The following is a 23,003-nucleotide window of genomic DNA, read 5'->3' on the forward strand; positions in this document are numbered from 1 at the left end:
AGGGTCTAACTAAGCGGGCTGGCCTCAAACGTCCCATCTCTCAGTCTTAGCCTCTAAGGATGTATGCAGCCACACCCATGAATCTCTTGAGTCCAGTCAGAGAACAGTAGGCAGGCCAATGCGAGCACACATTCTAGCTCCTGCACCCAGTGAAGTAACTGTACTTCCTCCTCACTGCCTTCTCCCTTTACATCACTATCCATACTACCTTGAACACATCCCTGTCTGCTGGCTACTCTGGGATGTTGCTGCCACCTGCCAGGCGAGGGGAAGAACAAGGACAGTGGTGAAACCAGTATTCAGCAGGAGCACTAGGGTGATGTCTTATGGAAGCTCCATTCACTGGCAAGCTGGTGAGCACCGTCACTGTGCTCTGTGCTTCTGCTGTGTTCTCAGTGCTCTCTGCTCAGTGAGAGGGGAACAACACTGGACTACCTGGATGATTCGGTTCCGTTTCTGCCCATTGCCACTGAGCCTGGAAAAACAGCCTGAGCCCATAGTTCTACAAAAAAAAAAAAAAAAAAGTCTACTCCTCCAGTGGAGGCTGCCAGGATGGAGGCTGTGCTGTGCTGCTCCAGCTTTAGGTGGAGGCAGACTGCACAATCTGAAGGACAGGAATGGAGCTTGTGATCAGATATGCGTACAAGACTGAGTCTTCTCTGAGAGTGAGAGGAAGGGGTGGGGGCAATGGGAGGCTTGAGGGACAGGTAACAGAGAAAGGCACTGCTTTGTCTGAAAGAAGTGTGAAAGAGGAGGGGCAGAATAGGAAACACAGTGGGTAGGAAGAACTTTGCAGAGTCCAATGTCCAGGGCTTCTATGGACCTTTGTTTTGCAGTTTCCAAGGGAGGTGAAGAGTCTGATATCAGAGTGAGAGAGAGGCCCTTGGAGACCTCTTCCTAGGATTGCCTCTCCCTCCCTCTTAGGCAGAGTGGAACATGGAGAACTACTTGAGCAGGGTTGGGGCAGAGAGCAGCCTAGGTTCAAGCTGACAGTACCTCAATGAGTTCTGAGATGCCCTGTGGAGCTTCAGTTTCAGGGGCTTCTGGTCCCCCAGGTTTGGCTGCCACGGGAATAATCGGTGCACCCCGGAATCTGAAATAGAACAACCATCAGGACAGTCACAGAGGCTGTCAGCACAGCCCGGCACAGACAGCAGAGCTGCTGGCACATCACCGAGCACGCCACGTGCCTCCTCTTCAGCCTGCAGGTGAGCATGGGAAGGTAGCACCACTGCTCTGCATTGCCAGGTGAAACAGAAGTCCTACAAAGAAAGACTTAGATCAGAACCTAAGAGGTTCACCTAGAAATTCAACTCCTCCTGAGCCCCCTCAGGAAGCAGCAGGGATCTAGGCAGGTCGTAAACTACAAGCTCTTTAAAAGATCCATACAATCTGGTTCTCTGAAATTTAGGACTACTGGTGATCCCAAAGTTCCTAAAGCTGCATCTAGAAATCCCTTCTCGCTGAGGAGAATCCCTTACTTAAGCCATCTTCATTAAAACAAAACTAACAATAACACTGTCAGGGAAGAAGGAAAAAGCAGTTCATAATCCCTCCCAGCCCCATGCTGTCTTTTCTTCTAAACATAGCTTTCTCATGCTTTGTACCAATGAATTTCCCCTGGCTTAGTTACATTCTATTGTAATAGACACCATGGCATTTTATGGAAGGAAGAGTTTAACTAGGGGCTTACAGTGTCAGAGGGTTAGAGTCCATGATCACAGAGCACAGGCATGGGAGCTGAAACATCTGAGAACTCACATCCTGATTTACAAGTAAGAGGCAGAGAGACAAAGAGACTGGGAAGAGTATGAGTCTTTTGAAACCTCAAAGCCTGTCCCCAGTGACACACCTTCTCCAGCAAGGCCACACTTTCTAATCCTTCCAAAACAGGTCCACCCACTGGGGAACAAGTATTTAAACAAAAGATCCATTCTCATTCAAATTGCCACACATCCCATTTCCATGTTTTCAATATCTTACATAAAATATTTCATATGCTACTGTGTGGGTGCTATCTCATACCCTGCTATCTTATTCATCATCATATCATGAAGAATTTTAGCCGGGTGTAGTGGCTCACACCTTTAATCCCAGCACTTGGGAGACAGAGGCAGGTGGATTTCTGAGTTTGAGGCCAGCCTGGTCTACAAAGTGAGTTCCAGGACAGCCAGGGTTACACAGAGAAACCCTGTCTCAGGGCGGGGGGGGGGGGGGATTTTATATAGATTATATAACAGCAATATCGCAATATCAAGAACAATGATATCTTAAGCCAACTCATCACCATGGCTCTGTCATGTTGTAGATAAGGAAATGAAGACTGGAGAGGCAGATTAAAAGACACTAGTTGTAACCTTCAGAGCCAACTTTAAACATAGACCTTCTAAGTGTGGGACTTGGCTTTCTTCCCTTCCTCACGGATGCCCTCCTGGTCTCCTCTTTATCACTTTTGGTGGCACAGTAGTATAAAATCCACAATTTACACTCATGCCTTGGAAGTTCCTCATTTATGAGCATTCACTGCAACAGCATACTAGCAAAAAACGGACTTGTCGGCTTTAGGAGAATCCATCAGCTATGAACCTCAGACTGAACACACCTAGATCAATGGCCATGGTGAACAAACACATGTAAAAGCCTCTTCATGGAAGCAACAAGAGCATGAAAAGAAATGACCCAAAATTTTCAGAACTCTAGAGTTAACCAAAGAAAATGTGAACAAAAAAAGTGAAAATGGCTGGGAATCTGAGAACAAGTTACAAATAGATATTTTAAACCTGCTTTGTTCCATCTACCCACCAACTCTGTAGTGGCCTTGACAACTACAACCAAGCTAGTGTCTGCTGGACCCTAGAAGGGGCAGAATGGGTTTGAGTTCTATCAAAGCACTTGACCCCAAGAAATACAATAATTCTCCTATCTGGTAGTTCCCTAGAGGACCCCATCAGAAAGGCTATGTGTATCTGGCCTATTTGGAGCCTTTGCTGTAGGAGTAGAAAGAGCAGAAACCTCTGAAGGCAAGGAGACAGAGATGGGCTGTTTGATATCCCAACAATAGATTGAAGGGACCCTGACCTCAGCATCAATGTCATGGGCTGCCACCTTTCTGACAACCAAGTACCCACTTCCCAGAGATTTCATGGCAACAAAGGTTCAGAACTAAGTGGAATCATGCAAGAATAGATCCCTAACATAGTGGGGTATATCTGACAGAGAGCAGTGGTAGAATGGATGGCTTGAGATTGGGGCTTCATGGCAGTCTAAAAGAAGGCTCTGCATGCAGCTGAAAGCAAGCTCAAGGCATCGGGTACAAATGTGGAAGGCCAAAGGAGGGTTCCCCACCCTCTATTCTCACTCTCCTTACAACATGGAGGAAGAAGAAGAGATAGAGAAAGCGACCTAATTGAAAACATGCTCAAAGTTTGGGAGGCTTTCTCTTCCCCACCCAGGTCTGACAGCTCCCTCCTAACTGATCCCAGTTTTCACCATCTTTGCATGTACACATATTCAGCTCAATCAATCAGGCCCCAGCTGGCAATATATATATATATATATATATATATATATATATATATATCTGAGCCAATAAGTTCTAGAGAACGAAACTTGTCAGATTATTAGAGGAGGAAGAGAATGATGACTTCATTCATACTAGCTCTGGTCAGTAGGCCAACTCCCAGATGCTGTGTTCTTTGGAAAAGGAAGATGGCCTTGAAGACTTGCCAGAGACAGACACTGTTGAAACTCACTACATGAGGGCTTCTGTCTCAGGCAAGGAGACTCATTCCTGACCCAGCCTGTAAGCCTCCATGCTCCAGCTGTAGACATTTGTTCCTGTAGCTGTCTCCAGCCTCTAAGAACCTTCTGCTCCAGAAACCTGTGACTCCAGCCTTCCACAGAGACAAGAGACATAGCCCTCATGTTGTTGATCTGCTTTCTGCAGACCTGCTCTTAAGGAACATCTCTCAATTGACATCTGAAGCCCTCAGAGAGTTCAGGTGCAATACCACCACCAATTTCTCTGGGCTGCACCCCAAAGCCTGCTGAGTAAATGGAGTTATGAGAGTGACAGCATTTTTTTTTTTTGTCATCCTGCTGATGCTGAGGGACCCTGATTTTCTGCGTCTTATTCGAATTTTTTTTTCCTTTCCTGTTTAAGTTGTTACTCCTGCATGGGAAATGAAGTTTCTCCTAACTTCCCTTTGCTGTCTTCCCACTAAGTTCTTATAATGATGGTAGACGGAAACCCAGGATAGGGCAATGAGCAGCTCATTTTCTCACTGCAAAAGCCTTTTCCCTGAGGGTCTCTGTTGAAAATAAAGGGAAGTAGTCAACAGCATGATGAGGTGAAAGGTAACTGTTTAAGCAAACAAGGAGAAGAGTAAAAAGCTTAGCAGGAAAAGGTAAGGAATCAGATGCTCAGAGCTGGCTTAGAAAAGCTCTCACATATCCTGAGAACTGGGGTGACCACAGGCACAGGACTTGCATGTTCAGGAGAGACGTAGAAGAACGTGGGCCCTCACCTCTGACTTCAAGGTTCTATGCAAACAGAGAGTAAAAGCTAAGGCACAGTTAACTGCTGCTGGAACTCTTGACAGCTTGGCTCCACATGTATACAGAAACCGTCCTCAAGGAGCACCCTACATCCAGGCATCAGGGAAAACTGTCCTGTCCTTAGTGATCACTGAGTGGACACCTCAGGGTCTCCATGACAAAGAATAACGACTTTCCACAATCTGCCCAGAAAAGTCATCAAACTATTAACAAAGTATAGTGAGGGTTTATGTAACTTCTAATACTACTTCATTATGCTATTATAAATGCCTAGGATTCATTAAAAATTTATTTTACAGCCAGGCACAGAGACCACAGTACAAGCCTTTAATCCCAACACTCAGGAGGCAGAGGCAGGCAGATCTCTCTGAGTTCCAGGACAAGTTGACTTGGTATAGGGTGATTTCCGGGACACTCAGTGCTGCATAGAGAAACCATGTTTCAAAAAACCAAACCAAACCAAATTTATTATACAGGCATAGTTCAGAGTTTTTTGATTTTTGTGTGTCTGTGTGTGTGTGTGTGTGTGTGTGTGTGTGTGTGTGTACGCGTGCGTGCGCACGTGTGTTGCTATGATATAATACAACTTAATAGAGAAAAGGCTTATTCTGGTTTGGTGTTTCAGAGTCTATTACAAAGGGGAGGGGCATGTTGGAGCAGAACAACTCACCTCATGATAGCCAGGAGCACCACAAAGAGAGAGAGGGAGAGGGGGAGGGAAGGGGGAGGGGGAGAGGGGAGAGGGGAGGGGAGAGGAGAGGGGAGAGGGGAGGAGAGAGGGGAGAGAGGGGAGAGAGGGGAGAGAGGGAGAGAGGGAGAGAGAGAGGGAGAGAGAGAGAGAGAGAGAGAGAGAGAGAGAGAGAGAGAGAGAGAGAGAGAATGCCCATGATTTTTTCATTTATTACATTTGGCCCCTCACCTATGGTATGGCTGCCAATATTCAGAGGGGTCTTACCCCTTAGTTCATCCTCTCTGAAAACACCATCACAGTCATACCCAGAAATGTGTTATGTTAGCCTTCTAAGCACTTATCAATCAATCAATCAATCCATCAAGCTGACAACCAACATTACCCATCACAACTGCAAAGAAGCAAGAGAAGAGTCCACATATAAGAAAGAATTAATAAAAAACTGTCCCCAGGAAGCTCTCCCAGACTTGATAGCAGGTTCCCTCCCCCCCACCCAGTGTGTTCAAATAAATGAACCAAGTCTAAACAACTTGACAATCCTCCACCACAAGAGAGAGTGTAACAGTTGGTGCAGATCTCTATAGGTTTGAGGCTAGCCTAGGCTATGGAGAGTGCTTCAGAATGGCCAGAGTTACATAGAGACCCTGTCTCAAAATACACACACACACACACACACACACACACACACACACACACACAGATATACTGTGACAATTTCCTCCAAATTGAAACACTTATTCTTCTGTGATGCTCATTAAGACTCAGGAAGTTCTAAAGTAGACAGGTTCCTTAGGAGTTAGGAAGGAAACAATGGCAAGTGTCAGGAAGTCTCTGAAATCAGATTCACAGGGCCCTTCCTTCCCTAGGTTAAGTAAGCCTTATGCTTGCTAAGGAGAGAGAGCCAAAGCTGTGGGGCTGCCTGCAAGTCCCAGAGAGCCCCAGGCTCCCAGCTGTCAGCAGCAGGTCACTCAGGGGGTGTGGGAGTTTAGTGGTACAGCCTCCTTAACACTGCCCATGCTCTTGGAGTTATGTAGCCCTAATAAATTCAGCAACGTGCTAAGGTGGACTTTGGTCTGTCATCAGTTCCCTATCTGGGGTAAGTAGATGCTTGTTTTTTTATCACCCTAGGTAAGTTAACACAACAGAAATTTTTTTAAAAATCCATAGTTTGGAAATGCAAGAACTGAAATGAAAACTTCAGTCAGTAGTGAAGGTCAGGAGGGGATCTGGACATGCAGAATAGAGAGCTGACAACTGAGATCGATCCATCTGGGGAAAAGGAAGGAGAGAACCCAGTTGCAGTGGCAAAGCTGTGTCTCAGGCAAAGCAACTTAAGTACAATGGTGGTTTATGAAGCAAGAAGAATGAATGGAAGCATCATGGATGACAAAATCATGGTCTGTTCCTTCCCAAATTTGATGAAAATATTAACCTGCACATTTAAGAAGCTGAACAAACTCCAACCGTTAACTCAAAATCTACAACTAGGCAGAAAACAGCCTTGGCCGTTGATGAGGGCATTTCCCCAGCTTGGGAAGAAACCATCTCATATGTGAGAGCAGTAGTGCATGGAGCTGGTCCCAGCCATGGAGACCAGGAGGATGTCATATTTAAAGTATAGGAAGCCTGTCAACACAGATCATATATCTAATCAACAAATACGCTTCAGAAAATTAAAAAGAACACAGAAGTGACATGTAGCTGAGGAATTCTACTATACATGCCCACAGGAATGGAAAGAGGAAATGAATACATGTCCACGTGTGCCTTAGTTACTTTCAGCACTGGGACAGAATACCATGATCATGCCAGCTTATAAAGGAAAATGTTTAATTAGGCTTATGGTTTCAGACAATAGAATCCATGACCGCAGCACCAGCAGCTGAGAGCTCACAAATCTCCCTGAGGAAGAAGGAGAAGGAACAGACAAAGGACTCACAGTTCTGTATGTGGCAAAGGCTACCAGAGTGTCACCGGGTTCCACTGTCTAGTCCGGTTTTGAAGAACAAGTGATGGCAAGTAGCAGAGGAATTAGTGTCCTTGTAAGGACAATCAGCATCAACACAAGGCTCTGCAGTGAGGCTTCTAAGACCAGAGCACTGAGCTCTAAGTACTTCCTGGCTCCTCAATTTCCTCCCCATGACACTCTGAGTGTCCGTTTACCCTTGTGCCTCAGTTTCCTCATTAAGATGATAGTAGAATCTCTGATACAATTACTTCAAGCCCTGAATGAAGTACTGCAATGAAAACATCTCATCAGGTACCCAGCACGTCTTGTGAGTTCTATATTATCTAAGAAATGAATGAAAGGTTCTAGAACAATCATGGTTTTGCCTTTGTGTCTGACAGTCATTAAGGATTCAGCAATTAATGTCTATAATTTGTTCTTGTTTTCTAATAAAATTGTAACAGTATGTATTTATTTTACATAGTGTTCCAGTTTCCTTTCTGTTGCTATGTTAAAATAATCTAACAAAAAGCAACTTAAAAGGATAAAAGTTATATCTGCCTTTCACTTCCAGACCATAGTCCTTCACTGATGGACATCAGGGCAGAAACTCAGTGCAGTAAGTAGAAGCAGACACTATGAAGAAATGCTACTTGCTGGCTCACTTTAGCTCCTAAGCGCATGCCTAGCTAGCTTTCTGATACACTTAAGGACCATCTGCCTAGGGATAGTGCCACCCACAGTGGGTTGGACCTTCCTACAATAATTAGCATGAAGGCTGAGGGAATGGCCCAGCCATAAAGAGTAAAAACATTGCCCTTACAGAGGACCAGAGTTCAATTCCTAACACCTATATCAGGCAGCTCAAAGCTTCAATTCCAGGAGAATCTAATGTCTATTCATGAGCACAATCCTACATAATTTAAAACACAAAACGAATCAAGACAATTACTCACAGACATGCTCACCAAGCAACCAAATCTAGACAGTTCCTCAACTTAGAGGCTTCTCCTCTCAGATGACTCCAGGTTGTATCAAGTTGAAAGGTAAGGCTATCTAAGGTACACAGCAATAGGATGCACAGACATTTTCTTCATGTGTACCATGAAAGTGGACATACTTACCAGCCACTCCCCTTTTTGTTATTGCTATTCTTTCTCACAGATAGTTTCATTTCTACTTCCATATCTCACATATCCATATATGGTTTTATGTGTCTATATGATATCTAGGATAGAAAAATGGGAGGAAAATACATGCCATGTATTTTTGACTCTGATTAAATTTTGATGGTTTCTGGTTGCATTTATTTCCCTGCAAATGACATAATTTCATTATGTCTGAACAGAACTCCATTGGGCATACATAGGCCACACCTATTTTATCTAATCCTCTGTTGACAGATACCTAGGCTGATCCCATAACTCAGGTAATTGTAAATATTGTTCCATGAACATTGATATGCAGGTGTTTCTGTTGTAATTTAAAATGATAGAAAATGGCCAGAATATTGGATGTTACAATTACACCTATCATGTAACTGGCTTTTAAAATTATAACTCAAAACTTTATTAATGATTCCTAGAAGACTTTTACTTGTTATATTTAACAACATATAGTCTGTGTCTTTAAAATTATTTATATGTTGAAATTTGATAACACAAAATGAGACTTTTCTCATGATACAATCAGAAAATTACATTAGCCCTTCCAAAATAAAAAAATTAATCAGGCTCCCAACAATTATCATACAACAATTATATTGAGAACTGCACATACTAGCTCAGGCTTAGTTACTCTTTTTTTTGGGGGGGGGGGGTTGAGACAGGGTTTCTCTCTATAGCCCTGGCTGTCCTGGAACTCATTTTGTAGACCAGGCTGGTCTTGAACTCAGAAATCCGCCTGCCTCTGCCTCCTGAGTGCTGGGATTAAAGGCGTGCGCCACCACGCCTGGCTTTTAGTTACTCTTCTTAATCTGGCCATACAACTTAGGTTGACCACTCTAACCCAGAGCTGGCTTTGAAACACTTCTCATCATTCACTAGCTGTGTGACCTAGAACAAGCTACTGAAGCCAGTCCAGCTTTAAGATTTCCTTCCATCAAAGTGGTCTGGAGAAGTGACATCCACCTTGTGGGGTCATGACAGAGGGAATGGAAAGCCCCTACCAGAATAGTTCTTGGTACCCAAGTGCACCACAAAGACCTGTCATCTCCTCCATACCCTACCCACACATCACTTCATCCAAGGAATCCAAGACAATGGGAGTGACCATTTGGGGAAAACTGAAATTACACACAAAGCAGGAAGCATACATATTTCAAAATCAGACCATAAAGAGGAGATGCCCCAAATTCCAAATACAGATGTGCTCACACAGCAAAGACACCCTAGACAGGCGGGACAGATGCCAGCAAAGCACCACAGAGGAAGAAGAGGGCTGGGGCGTATGAATGTGCTTAGTCTTCTGTCACTTAGACACTAATTCTATTAGGTGAACATGAATGCAAGTGTTTTCAGTGAAAATATTATGCTTAAGGTATGAATGTGTCATTTTAAAAATTGTTAACTGCTCTAACAGACTTTTTAAAATTAACTAATGAAAGCCCAGTCTCTGGGGGACCAAAAAACGTCTACTTTTGAAGCTACAAAAATAAACACAAGAAAAACAAAACAAAGCTATTAGTGTCTAGCTAGATACTGTTTCCCACTGAAGGCACAGAGCCTGGCTAAACTTAGGGATGCTATAAAGACATGGCAGGACTGAGCTGAGGTGTTTCCTTGAAACAGGTAAGAAAGATGTAGAGACAACCCAGTTTAGTGTTCTCCAACACCATGGCAGCTGTGCCACATCAACCTGCCTGCACTACAGTGAGTCACACACTCCAAGTCACGTGTCTTTTCTTTTCTCAAGATTCTTGGCCACTGCCATTACTCCCACTATCCTGGTAGGTGCCCAAGAAGAGGTCACTGAAGGGATGAGCCCTGGGAAGAACTCAGTACCACTAGACCCCACTGCCCATGTCGAGCCTTTTCAAGTCCCTTTGACCAAGTCTGTCCCTCACCCAACCTTCATCTGCTGAACTCTTCTCAAGACCTCTGCAGGTCTTCTTACAGCCTAGATTTTGCTTCTCTGTAAGGAAAAGTCCTCTCACTAAAATACCCTCTTATCCAGCGATTTCCAAAGAACCCAGTGTCTGCTATTCCCATAGCTTATGCTTAGTTTTCTTTTTCTTTTTTTTTAATGGTTATTTTATTTGTTTACATTTCAAATGTTGTTCTCCTTTCCTGGTTTCCCTCTGTAAGCCCCCTATGCCATCTCCCATCTGCACTGCCTCTATGAGAATGCTCCTCCACCCACACACCTACTCCCATCTCACCACCTTAGCATCCCCCTACACTGGGGCATCAAGCCTCCAAAGGACCAAGGGCCTCCCCTCCCATTGATGCTAGATAAGGCATTCTTCTGCTATAGCTGCAGCTGGAGCCATGGGGTCCCCACATGTGTAATCTTTGGTTAGTGGTTTAGTCCCTGGGAGCTCTGGGGGTGGGGGTGGGGTCCAGTTAGTTGATATTGTTGTTCTTCCTATGGGGTTACAATCCCCTTCAGCTCCTTCAGTTCTTCCCTTAACTCTTCTCTTGGGGTCCCCGTGCTCAGTCCAATGGTTGTCTGCGAACATCTGCATCTGTATTGGTCAGGCTCTGGCAGACCCTCTTGGGGGACCACTATACAAGGCTCCTGTTAGCAAGCAATTCTTGGCATCAGCAATAGTGTCTGGGTTTGGTGTCTGAAGATGGGATGGATCCCTAGGTGGGACAGTCTCTGGATACATTTTCCTTCAGTCTCTGCTCCACTCTTAGTCCCTGTATTTTCTTTAGACAGGAACAATTCTGAGTTAAAAATTTTTGAAATGGGTGGGTGGCCCCATCCCTCAAATGGCGGCTGTGCCTATCCCCTGGGTATGGTCTCTATAGCTTCTGTCTTCCCTGTGTTGGGTATTTCAGCTAATGTCATCCCTGTTGGGGCCTAGGAATAAACCTCTTGCTTCCCTGGCATCTGGGACTTTCTAGTGGCTTACCCTCCCCTCCTCTCCCCCCACCCCCACAGTTCCCCATACCCCACTGCTATACACCACCATTCAATTTCCCAATCCTCTGTACTTCTCCCCTGTCTCCTCCCACACCTGATTCTCCCCCTATCAGGTTTTGATGAAATCTCACTTGTACCAGGCTGTACAAATGGCACACAACTGAACCCAAGGATTCCTGGAGCCATGGGCAAGCAAGGGGCTAGAGCCCTTGCCAGAGTTTCTACCTCTATGTGACACTAATAGAAATAGATGCTTTCTTCTGATCCCTGCTTCTTGACACATCACCAAAACCTATTCCTACATATGTCCTTCATGTCCTCAAGAGAGTCCCTGCCTTCTTGGGCTCTTGCACCTGCAGGCCTCTCCCTAGCTAATACATAAAATCAAAAAGCAAAATAAAAGTAAATACCCCAGCCCTGCTCTATACACAGAACTAGGCACATGCTCAGCAAAGAATCCCAATGCCTAGGAGCAGGGCTTGGGTCCCTACAATAAAAAACTAGGAACCGGCCAGGGCTACCAGAGGCCTAGTGTACCATCAGCCCTTCAGGAGCCAGAGTCCAGCACCTTCTACACAGGAAACAGGGTAAGGAAGTTCTGTTATAGGTGACAAAGCTCTGGAACTAGAACCCAGCAGCATACCTACTCTGACTCTGCTTCCAGCCTCAGGTCTAGGGCCGAGTGTGTTTTCTCTCTCTCTCTCTCTCTCTCTCTCTCTCTCTCTCTCTTCTCTCTTCTCTCTCTCTCTCCTCTTCTCTCTTCTCTCTCTCTCCTCTTCTCTCTTCTCTCTCTCTCTCTTCTCTCTCTCTGTGTCTCTCTCTGTGTCTCTCGTTCTGTGTGTGTGTGTGTGTGTGTGTGTGTGTGTGTGTGTGTGTGTGTACATGTGTGTATGTATATATCATGCAGAGGGCTCCAAGGATTTACTGTAAACTATCTGGAAATTCAGTGGTTTTTATCCAAACCCTTCTGGGCAACACACTGCTGGGTGCCTGACCATTTTCACCACACTGAGACAGTTGTACTACTTTCTAGGCCTGCGGCACATGAGCCACCCTGGCTCTTGGCACAAAGAGGAACGCTGTCCAGGAATCCCTAGGCTGCTGTGAGGTTCCAAAAGAAGGGCTCTAACCTGATAGCAGCCCTCAGCCCTGTAATGAAATCATGGCTGACACCAGAAGCATTCAAGCACATCTCCTGACCCACTGCCATCTCCTCCAGTCTACCCACACAGATATATCATAGTGCTCAGTGGTCCAGACACACCAACTGTGCACCCAGACTGACTTCCACCAGCATGCGGTCCTAGATAACAACACATATACACATATTATATTATATATATATATATATATGAATTTATAAGTCATGTTAAAGAAATCTAAGCAAACAGAGTGAAAATTTTAAGTTTGGAATAGTGGACTTCCAAAATGGCCATCATTTATCAAGTCTTGTTTTCTCAGCAGTCAAGCAAGTTGCAAAACTGACCTCTGGGGTAACTGTATGATCCAGCTAACTTAATGATCTGTGTGTGGGAATCCCTGGCGTAGTGCCAAGCCTCCTCATTACAGTTTTCCCTGCTTAGAATTTGCTACACGCAGGCTGCCAAGCGTTTCTCCTCGAAAGGCTATGAGGCTAAACTCACCAGCTCCCGATTCACAAAGCAACAGTACCTCAGGGAGGAAGTATTTCCCAAGAGCATGTGGCAATTGGCCACAGCACCAGTGTGATGCAGGCCTGCAGAGTACACAGAGTCATAAATGAATCCCTAGAGACTGAGAGTAAGGCCAGGTCCAGGGAGGTTGTCAAGACCAGGGGAGCCTGGGAAAAGCAGGGCTCTACGCTGGCTGTAAAAGAAAGAGAAAAGTATTTTAAGAGAAGAAAGAACCAGGAATCTGGAAGAAAGATGCATCAAGTGTGCTGTCAGATGATAACACTTATGGGAAAATAAACAGAAAAGCCCAGAACACCGAACAGTGTCACTGTGGTGATAACAACCACCTCCAATTATGTCCATGTGGAAGAGACTGACAGGGATCCTCCGAGGAAGCATTTTAATTTGCTGCACTGGGGAGATTGTGAGTATATTTTTATCTTCTATTCTGATTTCTGTTAACATTGATAAATGTTTATGCAAGAGTAATTTTAAATGCTTTCAAAGATAAAGAAATCACGAAGAAAAACAATCAAAGAGTTTGACTACACGAAAATTAGAAACTTGAGATGCTGAAACAAAAGCAACTGAAATGGTTAGAACAAATGCTGCAGCCTCGTTTGCAGCAAGTGTGATGGGCAAAGGGTTAGCAAGGTCCTCACTGACATCAACACTCCTGAAAAGCAAAAGGAAAGGTTAAAATGCCAAGAGGTGAAGAGACAAGGCACACATGTGAAAATCACAGACGTCCAACTGCTTACTGTTAACTCCCTCAGTAGTCACCTGCAGACTAAAACCAGAGTGAAACACTACCTCCATCCTAAGTCTCAGATCCATCTTATACACATAGCCAAACGCGGCTGCAGAGACCCGTGTAATATGGAAAATGTTCAAATGTTCACAAAGGGCTTAAGCGTTCGTGGCTTTTGCTTCCATGCTCTCACAGCTGAGAGTCTACCACAAGGGAATAACTGCAGAGATAAAGTCAATGCTCAGTTCAGGTTCACCTGGGTACAAAAAGAAAAACTGAGCCCCGTCTACAGGGTGAGAACAGAGTGCTAGTTACTTAAGAACCTGCTAGGTAAAACAGTAATAAACACAGAAACCAACATTAAAAATATGCCATGACAGCCAGGTGTGGTGGTTGGCCTGCTCTATCTACAGAGTGAGTTCCAGGACAGCTGGGGTTACACAGAGAAATCCCGTCTTGAAAAACCAACCAACCAACCAACCAACCAACAAACAAACAAACATGCTGGGCAGTGATGGCACACGCCTTTAATCCCAGCACTTGGGAGGCAGAGGCGGGTGGATTTCTGAGTTCGAGGTCAGCCTGGTCTACTGAGTGAGTTCCAGGACAGCCAGGGCTAGACAGAGAAACCCTGTCTCAAAAAACTGAAGAAAGAGAAAAAGAAAGAGAAAAAAACAAACAAAAAAGAGGCATGATTACAATTGTTATTTTAAAGGAATTGAATTCATATAACATTGACACACAAAAATGAGTTGTTTTCATATTTTAGAGATAACAACCCAAGTGAAACTAAAAGTGTCTACATTTGCAAAAACCTCTGCAAAATTAAACAGTGATAAATCCAGCTCCGAGAGGGACCTGAACAATAAAAGTTATGAAACACTGAGGAAAGAAATCAAAGCTCTAGACTAGTGGTTCTCAAGCATCCTAGTGGTGTGGCTCTTCAATGGAGTTCCTCATTTAGTGCTGATCCCTCACCATAAAGTTATTTTGTTGCTATTTCAGACTATAATTTTGCTACTGTTATCATAATGTAAATATAGCTGATCTGCACACACCTGATATGACCCCTATGAAAGGGTCATTGGGCCCCCTCCTAAGGGGTCACAACCCACAGATTGAGGACCACTGATCTAGACAGATGGGGAGACATTCAGTGTTTGTGGATTGGGAGAGAATACTGTTTAGGAATTGTCTTAGTTAGGGTTTTACTGCTGTGAACAGACACAATGACCAAGGCAAGTCTTATAAAAAACAACATTTCATTGGGGCTGGCTTACAGGTTCAGAGGTTCAGTCCATTATCATCAAGGTGGGAGCATGGCAGTATCCAGGCAGGCATGGCACAGGCAGAGCTGAGAGTTCTACATCTTCATCCAAAGGCTGCTAATGGAAGACTGACTTCTAAGCAACTAGGGTGAGGATCTTAAGCCCACACCCACAGTGACATACCCATTCCAACCAGGTCACACCTATTCCAACAAGGGCACACCTCCAGATGGTGTCACTCCCTGGCCCAAGAATATACAAACTATCACAGGAATCAAATGCGCCAGTGTTACCTTCAGATCCCTATGAAAACTTTAGCAGCCTTTTCAGAGGCAAGGAAAAGCAGATCCTTTAATTCATACAGAAGTGTACAAGTTTCAGCCAGCCAGAACAGTTTCAAAAAGGGTCAGAGCTATGGGGATTCTGTTTCCTGACTCTGAAACACACCTCAAAGCTAGCTGTTAAAGAGGTGAGGAACTCCCATACGAGGAATCTACATGAATGGACTAGAGTTGCAGTGGATTGAATGAGAATTTCCCCCATAGGCTTAGATATTTTGCTTTGTTGGTCCCTAGTTGATGGCACAGTCTGGCAAGGCTTAGATAGTACAACCATGCTGGAGGAAGCACATCACTGGGCTTGGCTTTGAGAATCAATGCCTTGTGCCCCTTCTGTTCACACTTTCTGCTTCCAGCTCCTGCATTTGAGGACATGAGCTCTCAACTTCCTACCTCTGCCGCCAGGCCTCCCTGACATGATGGATTCCTCTTATCCTTCTGGAACAGTAAGCCAAAATAAATTCTTCCTTCCATAAGGTGCCTTTGTTCTGGCATTTTATCACAAAACAGCAAGTGTTGAGAGACTATGAACACCCCAGAGCCCTCACATATGGCTGCTGGGAGTGTGAATGGTATAGCTACTATGGGGGCATTTCAGAAGTGCCTCAGAAAGGATAGATACAGACTCCCGAACAAGCCTGCCCCAACTCCTAGTACTAGGGTACATAGCTCCAGAAGGACTGAAATCAGAGTTCATAAGCAGTTCATCATTCCAACAGCTGAGAGTAGCCCACAGCCCATCAATGGCGGGGGGGAAAAGGGGGGAGACGGAGATAAACACATGGCACAAATATAACAAAGCAGGCTAAGTCTTGGCAACAGTATTCTGATAAAGCTGTAACACAGACAAAACTCAAATGCTCTATGAAACCCATACATGACTACGGGTCAGGCAAAACATGAAGACAGAAAACAGAAGAGACTGTGCAGGGGACAGGAGAGTTACCACCCGGGAGAAGTTGACAAGGATTATAGAAAGGTCTGGGTGGATGTACGCATGCTGAATGCATCAACTCATCGGATTATTCACCTATAGATGGTAAAACAGTAGTCAAGTGTATTCTGCCACAACTTAGAAAAAAAAAAAAAAAAACAACAAAACAAAAGAACTTGGAAGAGTACAGGTATCACATACCTGTGATCCCAGCTGAACTCAAACTCTAAATCCCCTGCCTCGGCCTCCAAAGTGCTGGGATCAATGAGTATTAGAGAAGTGCTATACATCTAAAAAGATAGGAGATCACAAGCTCGAAGGTCAGCAGCTGCTATTTTTTTTTAAAAAATCATTAGGTAGTCCTGCCTTTTAACTACTTTTCTCTATTTTCAATATCTTCTATTAAAATTGAAACTTCAAGTAGAGAAAAATAAGTTTGTCTTAAACATTTTTCAGGTTTTGACTATGTTGGGGTCCACCATTCCACATTTTTGTTCCTCGAATTTAGTTAACAAGGACAGCAAACGGAAGGAATCGACACTGAAAATGATGCAGCAGAGCTCTTAATACTCAGTCTGGGCACAGGGCCCCAGGACGCCACCCACAAGCAACAGCCCTGCCCTCTGCTGCCGGGCCGCTGGGTATGGGAGGAGAGAAAGGGCTCAGATACCTCTCTGAGGACAATTTCCTCTTTCAGTGTGGTAAAGTTCATAATTTGGCCTCCAGCCAATACATTAAAATAGGAAAGATGACTTAAAAACAAGGAGCACTCTCCCCTCCCTGTGATTGGTCAGAGCTGCAAGTGTTTTAGAAGTGCCCTTGGACTCCTAAAGTCCCTATCCATGAAGCAAGTGAGCTGGCGCTGTTGGGGTTTACGCGAGTCTCCAAAAATGTGCTCGCCCCTTTCTGACAAGTAAATCAAATGGTAGGAAGATCAATAACTCTCTAAAAAGAAGATATAATTTTTATCTTCCTTTTTACAGTCTCATATCCACTTCCGTTAGGAATAACGAAGTCTGAATTCTTATGCAACACTTATCTAAATGTGTCGATTTTATCAGATTGATGAATTTTGCTAACAAAAGGCAGAGCAAGGAAATCTTTTATGACATATATGGCCCATTCACAGGGCTGAAGCTTTAATTTAACCAACTTGAGCATTCTGAGAGAGAGCTGCAGGTGTTGGATAGGAAAAAAATCATAAATGGGAAGGCATATCAATCTTTATGACAGGGAAACAAAAACATTCTCCACTTGCTTGCCCTCCACAGGCTGGAGAAGGAGAGGCACAGGAAGAAGATATTGTCTCAGGCAGCATAGCACAGAGGAGCAAGCCCTGTCTCCCAGTGACAGATCTTCAGAACTGACCGAAAGGAGTGGCCAGAGAGAGGGAGGGAGGGAGGGAGAGAGAGAGAGAGAGAGAGAGAGAGACATCAAACAACAAGGCACGCCAGCTCTGTGTGCTCAGCAAAGTGACTAACTCATTTTCTTGGCCACATCAGAATTCTGTGGCCCCTTGAGCCCTGTGGCCTCTAACTCTTACTTCCTAATGTTGCCCATAGCTCTGATACTTTGCTACCCCAACTGCAAAGAGGCAACTGAGGTTTTCTATACCTTCTTACAGTCTTATCTCCTCCCTCTTACTTGACCCTCAACCACACACAGCCTTTTATTCCCTTGGAAAACCCCACAACCATTGGCCCACCTCCTCTTTTTCTCATGGGCCTGATTCTGCCAACCAGGCTTGCTTTTCCCCTGTAGCCAGTGATGGTTACAGAGTGACCATGCACGCTGTAAGGGAAGTTGGAGGCATTTTCAATAATTTAGAAGAAAGAGAAAAGGTGTAAGTTAGAGAAAGCAAGAAAAGAAACACATCCCTCTCTGAAATGAATGGTAATTATATCCTCAGTTTACATGATATCTCTCCCACCCCCAGCCCCCGACTGGCTGCCAGCAGAGCTGACAAGACTCTTCGATTTTTGTCCTAGTTGACAATGGAGGCATCACAAAGCAGGTAGTTGGAGAACATGATCCCCAGGCTCTAGCACTGAGGCCTGAGTTCTCATGGAGCAACACAGCATGGGACCCATGCCCTCGGTTCCAAGAGCTAGAAAGCTGGGCGCACATCTGAGGTCTAAAGTATAGCCTTGTAACTGGCTCTTAGTACATACATAGGAACATTTCCCAGAGCTCAGAAATGACAGGTTTAAGACTGCTCACCAGAGGAGGCCAGCCTCCACCTGTGCTTCTCCCACAAGTAAGGGCACCCCATTTCCTTATGCTGCAGTGCTTTCTGGGATCTTAAAAGCATGTTAGTCTTGCTTAGTGCAGCAGCAGCTGTGTGAATAGGCATACTCCACTTACCAGGATGGGAGGCTGACCTGCCTGCCCAGACCTTACACATGAGCTCTCATTAGCAAACCTACTTGGTGTTCTCAAGAGTCTTCTGCATTTTCTTGGTCATTTTGTCAATCGCTGCCTGTCTCTTCCCTTCTGCTAACAGGTCTATTTTGTTCAGCACCACAACCAGCTTCTGGCAGGCGATCTGGCCAATCACAAGGCACTCTGCGGACTGTGTCTGCATTCCCTTGGTCACATCAATCACGAGCATCATCAAATCAATGATCTGGGCACCTGGGGCAATAAAAGGTAAGGTTAGGAGAAGAGTTGGCTAGTGAGACTCATAGGAAGCCACCATCCTAGTCCCAGAAAAGCACTGCAATAGTGGGTAGATGGGGAGGAATGGCTGATACTTCCTGGCCAGTCCAAGTTATACCTGGCATAACCTCATCCAACCAAATGAGCATCAGGAGTGGCAAGGAAGCTGAAGGCCTTCTCAGGACCCCATGGCTGTACACAGCAGGGCTGAGTTTGGATAAGGAATGCCTGGCTCAAGAGCTCTCCACCTCCCTGTTGGACCACTGCTCTCATTTTCATTTCACTCAACAAGAGGGATGTTGAGCAGGAAAGACTCCAATACCTAGCTACCTGCCCTTACTGAGAAAGACAGCAAGGCTTAAAAGTACAGGGCCCCCATCAATGTATAGAGGGATAAGAGGGTCATTCAGAGTGCTTTTCCCCACAGTATTGGGTTGCCTACAATTGCTTCACAGCCTGATGCTCACCATCATTACCTTTGGTCCTACACCCCGGTTATGGCACTTCTGTTCTTTCTAGAAGGTTGGATCACCCAGAAGTGCTATATGCACGGCTGGCTGTGTATATACTTACAGCATGTCTGAGCTGGACAATAGGAGGTGCTCATATGACAGAGGTGTCAGTGATAGGAGAGTGCCAGCTACTATGTTTTGAAGCAGAGTGACCATGCATGCTATAAGGTAAGTTGGAGGCATTTTCAATAATTTAGAAGAAAGAGAAAAGGTGTAAGTTAGAGAAAGCAAGAAAAGAGACACATCCCTCTCTGAAATGATGGTAATTATATCCTCAGTTTACAAGACCTCCTCATAGGGACTTTTCAGGACCACACTATGATCTCTAGCAAGTCTGAAGAAGCTTGCTCTGAAAGTGAGTCTGATGATCAGCCCCACCTACTGCTGGGGCAGAAGGGTGCCAGGAAAGGAAAAGGTCTTCTGTCCCTGGTTACCACACCAGCAATGCTTAATCTTCATTATACTGTTTCAGGTGCAAAACACACCAGTACATGCTCAAGGTCACATGGCTGCCTGGCACTAAAGAGAACAGCTAAAGTAATTGGCCTGCTGCTCTCAGAGGACTCCTACTTAGTACTAGCTAAAGCCCTGGCCCCAAGGAACAGCAGTGTGTTTGACTGTAGGCAGGCCTGACATGGCCAAGATGTCCTCTTTTGCCAGCCTCCTCTTCTATCTTGCATGGTCAGGTAAGAATACAATACAGCTGGAAGTACAGGTGTACACAGCAGCATCAAATGAGACATGTCCTTGATTAATTCACTGGTTGGTAAGCAGTGTTCCAGATCCCTCTACTGCTGTGTGAGAGACACTGCCTCTCCCATTTCTATGAACAGAACATATTACCACAACCCTTTTCACAGAATGGAAGCAAAAGGCCCCACTATGCAATGGATACCAACTTGCCTCTGGTAACCATCTCCATCCCAATTCTAGTCAGTTGTTATCTAGGGACACTGCCTCAGACTGGCTTTCCACAATCCATCCCTAAGAACTTTAGAACATCCAGAAGAACTTACTAAACATACATAACTGATCCACAGTGCCAGAGACCTTTAAACTGATATGAAAACATCCTGGAGACAAGTACCAAAATATATGTAATTGGAGCTGGAGAGATTACCCAGCAGTTAATAATACTATCTGTTCTTGCTGCGGACCAAGGTTTGAGTCCCAGCAACCAAGTGGTGGCTCACAACTGTCTTCTAACTCAAGTTCCATGGGATCTGATGTCCCCTTCTGGACTTCAAGGGTATTTTATTCATAGTGTACAGACATGCATGCAGGCAAAACACTAATATATATATAATAAAATGAAAAGAAAAGAAAATGCATATAATCTTTGATCCAGCCAAGTTCATAAACACATAGGACACACTTGCAACACATCTATTGTTACTGAGGTTGGAGGCCATGTGAATGTAGGGAACAAGCTTAAAATAGGTAGGTATACCATGCAATAGAATAGTGCACAACCATTGACAAGAATAAAAGATCTTTGTACTACTATAAAATAGTCTGCAGGGGGGAGAAGAGCACAGGGCAGAATAAGATGTGTTCTAACTATGCCAGTGTGTGCCTGCAGATGAATGAGCATTTGCTTTCACACATGAAATATCCAAGGGAATGTTAAAAAAAAAGAGTGAGAAAGAGTGGCAGGAGTGAAACACACACACACACACACACACACACACACACACACACACACACACACTCTATCCCTTTCCATTTCAAATAGGAGTGTAAGGACTCCATTAAGATCTAGTAATATTATAAGAACTTAAGTTAAAGAATGAAACACAGACCTGGCAGAGTTGCTTTTCTATTAAAGATCCCATTGCCCCCTAAACACACAAACTCATCAATGTGGTCTTCCTTCTCCTTAACCAGTGGTAGCTTTACCATGGCCTGCCACCATGGGCTACACAAACCTTGCCCCTAGTTGTATGTGTTCTTGTCTCCCATGAGATAAGTCTGTGCCCATCTCACCAATAAGATGCATCTAGCCACCCACAAGTGTTCCCACATATAGTAAGCCTTGGGCTTGGTTCCAAGATCATGTGGTTGGCTCTTCAGCCACTAGAGGAACTAAAGTGTGTGGGCAAACCATAAAGAGGATGTGGGTCATGGCCTGGGCACCTGTCTGCACAGACTCAGAGCAGAACATTGATGCCGGACCAATTGCAACTCTCCAGGTTCTCAGAACATCAGTCCCACAAGGACTTCACAAATGAGAAAACAGAACTGTATAGGCACAAAATGAGTGTCTGTGTTACACAGTAAATGCATCAGAGCAGAGATTTGAATGCCTGTACCTGAACTCTCACCAGGCTGTGCTGTACAGCCTGCCTGTCTCCGTGGGAACCTGATAAGCCCAACAAATCCCTGTCCTTAGTTCCCACCCAGGCTCCAGTTAGACCAAGGCACCCTATTTTGATGCTCACCTGTGCCTTACTGCCCATGGTCCTGGTCACTCAGCCTGACCCCAGGCTGAGTTCTCACCTGAAGCTTGGTCTCTCAGTCTCTGTGTAAAGCACAAGACCCTACTATGAAGCCCTTGTTGGGGTGAACTAAGCAATGTTAGCTTTCCCGCCTCCTCTGTTCTTTTTCTCAAAATCCAATTTTCTATCAGTACATAAAACTATCCACAAAGCCTTACTTGCCTGGTTGCTGGAGAGGCTAGCTCATGAGCTCTAGCTAGCTCATGAGCTCCACACAGCAGTCCCTCCCTCATCCATCTTGAGGATGGAAAAAAGAAACTGACCACCACACCCAGGTGTTTGGTGTAGCCAGTACCCAAGCACAGGAGCCAGCAAGGCTTCATCTGCAGTCTTATCTGGCATCCACAAGTGGCCTTTGTTGCAGCAAGCACACAGCTCTGTTCCAGGAGATTCTCAGCAGCATGGCCAGCACCGGGAACTTCTAAGGAAAGCAGAGGTCAGGGCCACTTGACTGTCGCACTGAGAACAAGGGCACTGCTGGAAACTGGGGTCAGCTCCAGGCAAATACCCAGTGTCCAGCAGCAGCTCCTAGTTCCTCCCATTTCTTCATCAGACATTTGATCAGCCAACAGGAAGTGATACAACTAGCCTGCCTGTCTTGCCTTTTCAAACTCCCTAGTATGTTCATGGAATGAATCAGACAGTGTCCTTCCCAATTCCCACGAACCCAGGGTAAAAAAATCACCCTGAAACTAGAGGGACAGAGTGAGTGAGTGGGTGGGAAATAAGACAAAAACCCAAGTCTTACAAGGGACCCTCTATACTTAGGCATCTATCAGGGCTTTTCATCAGCCACCCCGACCACAGAACCCTTGAAAGGTTTGCAGAGCAATTATGACAGGGTTAAAGTTTCTCCCTACTTTAAAAAATTACAATCTTCAATTCTGTAGATTACATATCTTAATCATTTCAAAAATAAAAATAATGAAAAACTTACAAAGGTCAGCATTTAACAAAGTCTGAATTATCTGTGAGATATAATTTTCTTTCAGGGATTGAAGGAAAAAACTGTTCAGAAAAAATTGTTTTGGCTGAAGAAAATTACATAAAAAACTAAACATTTTAGAATCTGTAAAATTGTATTTTTTTTAAAATCAAAAGGATCAG

The 23,003-nt window shown here is 44.7% G+C and overlaps 1 protein-coding gene across 6 annotated transcripts in view; it reads right to left on the reverse strand.

The window, feature by feature from the left end:
• Eefsec (eukaryotic elongation factor, selenocysteine-tRNA-specific) overlaps nucleotides 1–23,003 on the reverse strand; it is a 189,219-nt gene that overhangs the window by 100,216 nt on the left and 66,000 nt on the right. For 4 of the 6 annotated variants that reach the window (NM_023060.3, XM_006506465.4, XM_030255537.1 and 1 more), the window contains exons 2-3: nucleotides 18,655–18,862; nucleotides 997–1,093 (exon numbers count right to left, since the gene is read on the reverse strand). In NM_023060.3, coding sequence (NP_075547.1) covers nucleotides 997–1,093; nucleotides 18,655–18,862 — 305 coding nt within the window. The remainder of the gene's footprint in view (nucleotides 1–996; nucleotides 1,094–18,654; nucleotides 18,863–23,003) is intronic. The other 2 variants (NR_149744.1, XM_030255538.1) reach the window with 2 other exon arrangements.

Source organism: Mus musculus, chromosome 6 (genome assembly GCF_000001635.26).
Source record: "Mus musculus strain C57BL/6J chromosome 6, GRCm38.p6 C57BL/6J".
Classification (NCBI taxonomy): Eukaryota; Metazoa; Chordata; class Mammalia; order Rodentia; family Muridae; genus Mus; species Mus musculus.